This window comes from Kogia breviceps, chromosome 10 (genome assembly GCF_026419965.1).
Source record: "Kogia breviceps isolate mKogBre1 chromosome 10, mKogBre1 haplotype 1, whole genome shotgun sequence".
NCBI lineage: Eukaryota > Metazoa > Chordata > Mammalia > Artiodactyla > Physeteridae > Kogia > Kogia breviceps.
In genome coordinates, this window is record NC_081319.1 from 48,155,778 (window position 1) to 48,163,664 (window position 7,887).

At 48.8% G+C, this 7,887-nt stretch overlaps 1 protein-coding gene across 1 annotated transcript; it reads left to right on the plus strand.

Annotated features, from left to right (window-relative positions):
* The first annotated feature begins 5,967 nt into the window (after positions 1-5,967).
* On the plus strand, positions 5,968-7,586 carry LOC131764133 (transmembrane protein 42-like). Its single transcript, XM_059077136.2, has 3 exons — positions 5,968-6,048; positions 6,231-6,377; positions 6,993-7,586. Exons 1-3 carry the CDS (start codon positions 5,968-5,970, stop codon positions 7,131-7,133), a joined length of 369 nt encoding a protein of 122 aa, XP_058933119.1. The 3' UTR covers positions 7,134-7,586.
* The last annotated feature ends 301 nt before the right edge of the window (positions 7,587-7,887 follow it).

A 7,887-nucleotide genomic window follows, 5' to 3' on the forward strand; every position in this document is an offset into this window, starting at 1 on the left:
ATGAAGTGGCATATCACTTATATTTTCCTAATGACTAATGACATTGAACACTTTTTACATATAGTAGTCAGCAATAAAAAAAGAGACAAACTGATACATGTTCCTACAAAATGCAGGAACCGTGGGGGTGGGCGGGGAGAACAAAGCATGCTAAGTGTAAGAAGCCAGACCCAAAAGACCACATATTGTATGATTCCATTTATGTGAAATGTTCAGAAAAGGCCAGGTGATAGAAAGCAAATCACTGGTTGCTTGGGGATGGGCACAAGGGAAACTTTTCTTTTTTTGCTGTGCTGCATGGCTTGTGGGATCTTAGTTCCCTGACCAGGGACTGAACCTGGGCCCTCATCAGTGAAAGCATGGAGTCCTAACCACTGGACCTCCAGGGAATTCCCACAAGAGAACTTTTTGATGTTGCAGAAATATTTTAAAAGTGTTTTGTGGTGATGGTTGCACAACTCTATAAATTTAATAAAAATTAAACTACATTCAAAATGGGTTAATTTTGGGACTTCCCTGGTGGTCCAGTGGTTAAGAATCCACCTTCCAATGCAGAGGACGTGGGTTCGATCCCTGGTCGGGGAACTATAGATCCCACGTGTCACGGGGCAACTAAGCTAACATGCTGCAACTACTGAGCCCACATGCTCTGGACCCCAAGAGCCACAATTGGAGAGAAGCCTGCATGTCACAATGAAGAGCCCAAGCACCACAATGAAAGATCCCCACGTGCCGCAACGAAGTTCCAGTGTGCCGCAACTAAGACTCGATGCAGCCAATTTAAAAAAAAAAAAAGGCAAATTCTTAATGAACTGATTCAGGAAATGAAAAAAATTTTTTTAAGTTACTTTTATGGTTTGTAAATTATACCTCAATAATGCTGAAGAAAAAACTATTTTAGAAAATTAATGCATAGTTGAACTTTCAAGGAATAGTAATAGTAAATCCCTAAGAGCCAGAAATGAATGAACCGAAATTCAGTGTTAGGTAAAGAATAGACACTGACTGCCTTAGAAGTAGGAGAAGGTGATGCAGTGAAGCTGGTAATAAAGAGGCTTGGATCTTATCACCTCGTGAAATAAAATGCATATTTTATGGCAAGACAAGAAAAAATATAGGACTTCCTGGTGATACAGTGGTTAAGAATCCGCCTGCCAATGCAGGGGACACAGGTTTGATCCCTGGTCTGGGAAGATCCTACATGCCACGGAGCAACTAAGCCCGCGCGCCACAACTACTGAAGCCTGTGTGCCTAGAGCCTGTGCTCTGCAACAAAGAGAAGCCACCACAACGAAGAGTAGCCGTTGCTCACCACAACTAGAGAAAGCCCATGTGCAGCAATGAAGACCCAACACAGCCAAAAATAAATTTTAAAAAATATATATATAAACAAAAAAATCTTCTGTGCTCTTTGGCCTCCTCTCTCCCCTGACTCTGCTTCTTGTATCTGCATTATGAGTCGAACAAAGCTCCCCCATTGGCAGAACTACCTGCTCAACCATAAAGAGCAATATTCTCCTAGCATCAGTAGCACAACTCCTTAAAGATAATATTCTGTCTTGATCTCGTAAGGGGTCACATGGTGCTTAGGTCTGGATTATGTAAACTGTCAATATGTCATTTGATGTACAGCCCTCTTTCTTCAAAAACTTGTATAACTGTGCCTTGACTTCTAACAGGCAGAACAGTTCTCAGAGCTTTCTGAGTTGCTCTTCCTGGGTTATAATCCTCAAATTTGGCTTGAATAAAATTTTCCATTTGGGGGACTTCCCTGATGGTCCAGTGGTTAGGACTCCGAGCTTCCACCGCAGGGGACATGGGTTCAATCCCTAGTCGGGGAACTAAGATCCCACATGCCACAAGGCACAGCCAAAAAAAAAATTTTCCATTTTTCTTAGGTTGACTGATTAATTTTTCATCAACAAGCTGTATAGGTTCCCCAGGGCTGCTGCCAAAAATTACCACAAACTGGATGGCTTAAAACAACAAATTTATTCTCACACAGTTCTGAAGGCTGTAAGTTCAAAATCAAGGTGTTGGCAAGGCTGAGGGCTCCAGAGGAGAATCTATTTCATGCCTCTCTTAGCTTGTGGTGTTGCTAGCAACCCTTGGCATTCCTTGGTTTTTAGATGCATCACTCCAATCTCTGTTTCCATGGTCACATGGCATTCTCCCGTCTGCCTTTTCTAAGAACACTAGTCAGATTAGGGCCCACCCTAATGATCTCATCTTAATTTGACTACATTTGCAATGACTCCCTTTCCATATAAGGTCACATTCACAAGTGCTGGGGATTAGGATTTCAACATCTTTTTAGGGGGCACAATTCAACCCATAACGTCACTCACAGCAAGGAAAAGTAGATAAAGCTTTAGGCCAGCTAAGGACAGGGAGCTAGAACTGAAAGTTTTGCAAAAAGCCAGAACCCAAGGAGTGCAGGGATCTTAGTCATCCTGGCAATTCTGCTGCCTGGAACAGTCCTGGTCCTGAGTATGTATGTGCTCATTTGTTTAACTGGGCAAAGAAATGGACACAAGCTGGAAGTGTAAAGAAGCTCCTGTGTCCTTGTCTTGTTGAAATGAGGTTTTTCTTTTCTGACAAACAAGGAAAATAAAGGAACAATGAACAGGCTAGAGAAGCAGCATAAACTGGCCTGAAAGAGTTAATCAATCCTAGTTTTATTTTAACTGTTACTGATCTGTAGTGTCTGTAATTAGATTTGTCCTTCACAAAGCTAACCTCTAAGACTCTGACTCTGTGAATTACATCCTGCCCCTGGTATATACACCCCCTACACTCCCTTGTACCAAATAACACCTTGGAGTGTTCTGCATTTCAGAAAGAAGGTCCTGGATGGATAACCCAGAGATGAACACACCCAATTACCGGGCTGCCTTGATGCCAGCTGTGACCATTTTGAAATAAAGCAGAAAGAAGAATGCAAGACCTTAACTACTTTGATCCTTATCACCTACCCCAGACTGCAAGCCCCACCTATAAGACATTTCCTGATTCCCCAGGGAGGAGGGTACAGTTCTCGAGGCGCCAGCCTGCTATGTTCTCTCTACTTGGCAAAGAACAAAGCTACTCTTTCTTTTTCCTCCAAAACTCTGCCTCTGTATTTCTATTGGGTGTCTGTGCAGAGAGCTAATATTTTGCCATCAAAGTGAAGGGAGGAAGACGCTGAGGTAAGGTTGGAGAGAGGGCATAAAAGAGACAAGACATTCACTCCCTAGGTCATCACAGGCCACACCCATCCCTCCTGTCTCATGGGGAGGCGGGTGGGGAACTTCACACATTTAAATTCCCTCCTTGGCCCCTAAAGGCCTCTTAAATTTGTGACTTTAGGCCCTAAGTTTGAGGCAGAGTTTGAATGGGTCTCCCAGAACTCCATAGATCATCTTTTGTCCATAAGCCATCTTTGATGTCTGTTTTCATTGCTTTTAAAATAAATGTGGGGACTTCCCTGGTGGCACAGTGGTTAAGAATCCGCCTGCCAATGCAGGGGACACGGTTTCGAGCCCTGGTCCAGGAAGATCCCACGTACTGCAGAGCAACCAAGCCCGTGCGCCACAACTACTGAGCCTGTGCTCTAGGGCCTGCGAGCCGCAACTACTGAAGCCCAGGCGCCTAGAGCCTGTGCTCCGCAACAAGAGAAGCCACCACAACGAGAAGCCCACGTACCACAACGAAGAGTAGCCCCGGCTCACCGCAATTAGAGAAAGCCTGCGTGCAGCAACGAAGACCCAACACAGCTAAAAATGAAATTAATTAATTTTTTAAAATTCCATTAAGTAAATGTGGGATGAGGTATTCCTTCCCCTTCACACTCCCAGTTAAGGGTGCTCTAGTTAACACCATAGTGCTGTTAGTAAGTTTTTTGTTGTTGTTTTTTTTTTTTTTTTTTGCGGTACACGGGCCTCTCACTGTTGTGGCCATTATGGATGAAATTTTCTAATACACTTTCTAAATTTCTTACAATGAGCATATATCCATCAGGGCCTTTTGAATTGTCAGAAGCCCTAATCCTAGCCCACTTTCTTGCTGAGTCTGCAGGTCTTTGGCGCCCTCTGCCGAAGTATCTCTAAGGTACATGTCGATCTCCTGGGGGTCTTGTTAAAAAGTAGATTCTGATTCAACGGGTGTGGGGCGGGACCTGGGAGTTAAACAGATTCCCAGGGGAAGCCGATGTTAGACCACCCCTAATGACAAGGATTGAAACTGCTAGGCCACGAAGAGTTAGTCTACATCAGCAACCACAGTACCACCGCCACTGTCAGGCTTGCACATCGGTCCAGGAGCGAGCCAGGGAAAGCCTAAACCGAACGCGGAAAAGAGCCAACCCCGGAAGAAGGAGGCCTGGGGCTCTGCAGGCGGCCCCGCCCCTCTAGGCCCTCGGGGAGCCTCTATTGGCCACCGCACCCACGTGAGCGTCGCGTCACGTGAGGCCTCAGTCCAACGCGGAGCGTGCTCCTCCGGGCGTCCGTGGCTGGCGCAGCGGGCTCCAAGGTGGCATGTCATAGGCCGAGAGGGGCAGTGTGTGCGCAGCCGCCTGCACCGACGCCTCCGCCGGATTCCTTCCGCCTCCCCAGGCCAACGCGTTGCGGCGCCGCATTTGGGGGCATCTAAAATCTGTTCTCCGATTGGGTTAGTTCGCTTTGGGGGAAGATGCACACCTCCTACGTCCGCTCTCTACCTTTTTTTTTTTTTTTAAAGTTATTTATTTGGCCATGCCGGGTCTTAGTTGGGGCACGTGGGAGCTAGTTCCCGGAGTCAGGAATTGAACCCAGGCCCCCTGCATTGGGAGAGTTTTAGCCACTGGACCACCAGGGAAGTCTTCTCTACCTCTCATTTTGACTGAGAGAAATGTTCTAGACATTCCCCCCAATGCTGAGAACTCCTGAACTACCTCCCCATGTCTGCTAAGGTGTACCTCTTTGCGGCTTCCATCCCGAGTCATAGGCCAGCTTCTGCTTGTTAAAGAGGTTTCATTGCATTTGCAACCCAGGGTTAGGCCTTGACCTAAGAATCGGTAGACAGGCTGATTCTTTAGGTGTAAGCCTATTTAGGGCTAACCCAGTGGGAGCTGCCATGCTCGCGGTTGGTATCCTGCTGGCTGTAATTCTTGGAGTAAGTGGTCCAAAGTAAGATGAGTGACTATGAGCCATGAGGCTTTTATAGTCTCAGTTGTGCAGCGGACCTTCATAAGCCTTTACGTAAGCAGGCTGGCACTGGCATATACAGTGCTTCTGTGTAAATCGTGCAGAGACACTCCTTCCTCAAGACACTATATATTCAGTTGCTGGGAAACTGTTAACGAGAAATGAGAGTATTAGGTTTAGATAAACACCATCCCCAGAGGAAGGAACTCTGTCTGCAGGCAGGTTTAAAACTCAAAACCAAGCAACGGGTCTGCATATCCTTTGTGTAGGAGGCTTCTGAAGGTCCTCTCTTCTCTCAAGGCTCTCCTTTAAAAAAGAAAGAAATCTGCAAGTTCTCCAAGTGATGCTTGGGATCGCCATTCAAATAGTCCCAGGTTTGGTTTCCCCAGGAATGGCTGTGTCTTGGTTCAGAGCAAGGAGCCACACTGCCTGGGCTTGAATCCTGGCGGCTCCCCCCAGCTGTGGCACTTTAGGCAAGTTACTTAATGCCTCAGGATTTTTATCTGTAAAATGAAGTTGAGGAATAAATGCAAATGTACTTAAAACAATTAGGAGAGGGCCTGGCACAGAGTAAAAGCTCAAGAATGCCCAATGGGACCGGCCCTAGTGGGATGTAGCCTTCACAGGATGGTGGGGAGACGGGACTTATTCATGCTTTACCTGCTCCCGGGAAGTGAGGACTCTGCCCCTGATTTACTCATCCCTCATATCGAGTAATAAGTACTTGGCCCTCTGGGATTGAACTTCAAGCCTTGGTCACTGTGGGGGCAATAAAAGACTGGTGTTCAGTAGAAAATAACTGGATATGGATTCGCATTTGACTTCGGCCCAACGTCATGTGGCCGGCAAGATGGCCAAATATGGGTCTTCTCTGAGGTTGTTTCAGGTATAAAGTGGGTGTGCTGCCTGCTGAGGGTTAAGTGAAGCGTTGTGCAGGAAAGCTCTGAGGACCCCCAGGCTGTGGTGGCCCGGCTGCCAGCAGTAACCATGACCCTGGGTGCTGTGAGGGCGTCTGCCGGGCATGCTGCCCAGGGCTGGCCGTGGCTGCAGTGACACTTTCTCCTGCAGGTGAACGTGGGCTTCTGCGTCTTATGCATTATTGTGATGGCTACCACCAATTCTCTGATGTGGACGTTCTTTAGCCGGGGCCTCAGTTTCTCCATGTCTTCAGCCATTGCATCTGTCACGGTGACTTTTTCAAATATCCTCAGCTCGGTGAGTAGCCTGAGCGTACAGTTCCTCTGTCCCAAACCTGGGTTCCGGGAGGGTTCTGGGTGGGTTGTCCTTGGGCAACCCCTGCTTTCCCACATAGGAGAAGGGCCAGGAACTGAAGCAGAGGTTGGGCTGTGTCTTGACTCCCAGTGGCTGCTCCTCTAATCTCTGACTTGGAGGAATTCTCAAGTTAGTTGGGGATGAAGTCCAACTGTCAAAAGCCTACTTGCTGCTCCTCAGGGCTCTATGAACTCAGGCAGGAGATGTGGAGGGTCGAGGTTCTTCTCTCCCTGGTGGGGCTGAGCCGGTCAGCCCTGCAGTCCAGGCAGGGAGGACTTGGTGGACCAGCTGTGTGCTGGGCCTGGCTGCCGGCCTCTGCCGGGCTTTCTCGTGCACTTTGCTGGGTCCGATGCTGTGAGGAGGTACCCTCCCCACTTCTCCAGGTGAGATCTGCTGAAGGTAACAGATGGCTTTCGGGCCCAAGACTTCCAGCTCCAGACATTTCCTCCCGCCCTAGGAGGGCGCTCAGCCACAGGGGAGTCAGGCGGTGCCCACCCACCGTGGTCGCATCCTGCGGGCACGTGCCTGCCCAGCCTCACAGCTGTCTCTGTCCTGCAGGCCTTCCTGGGTTTTGTGTTGTATGGAGAGTGCCAGGAGGTCTTGTGGTGGGGAGGAGTCTTGCTCATCCTCTGCGGACTCACCCTGATCCACAGGGAGCTCCCACCCCTCAGGAAGGCTCTTCCACACAAGCAGCAGTAGCACCAGCGGGCTGGGCGGACCCGCTGGAAAGACAGTGATGGCGGCTCAGGCTCGGGTTGGCGTGTGGGGACCGCTTCTCAGGGCGATCTGGGTGTGCAGCCTTCTGACCCTCGGCCACAGGGAGATGCTTCCCAGGGAACCAGGCCTGTGACCGAGCAGCCTTGCGGGTGGACAGCTCCGGCTTCTGTCAGGGGAAGTACACCGCAGCAGTGTTCTGCCCGAAGCCTTCTCGGTCCGTCTGCTCGGTGCTGCTGATTCTCACGCTCCACAACCCACCCGGTGAGCCACGGCAGGTGGGGGAGACCCTGGGGTTGGTGGGCTTCCTGTATGGACTTGAAACCATGCTGTAACTGCAGTCCTGTTGCCTAACAAAGGCCAGGCATGGAATTTTGGCATCAGTGACTGGTGGGGCTTTCGACAACTTCACACTGATATGTCAGGCCGTCAGCATCATGCTTCTGGATTATGGCAAGAGAAGGAAAATTAGATCAATAAATACTTTTTTTGTAAGTTAAAACTGCCAGGTGTGGAATCTTAATTCTTTCCTACTTTTTTTCCTTTCCTAATTTTTTGGAGTAAGAGCAACCAGGGTGAGCTGCAATTCCTGGAGGAGGAGTTGAAACTCCTCTCCCCGCTTCCAGGCGTGGGGCTTGACTGCTCTCTGCCTGCCTGCGTGCTTCCTTCCTGACTTCATCCAGGCTGGTGCTCTTCAAATTCAGGAGCATCTGTCCATTCTCTTGGTACCGAGGAGAAA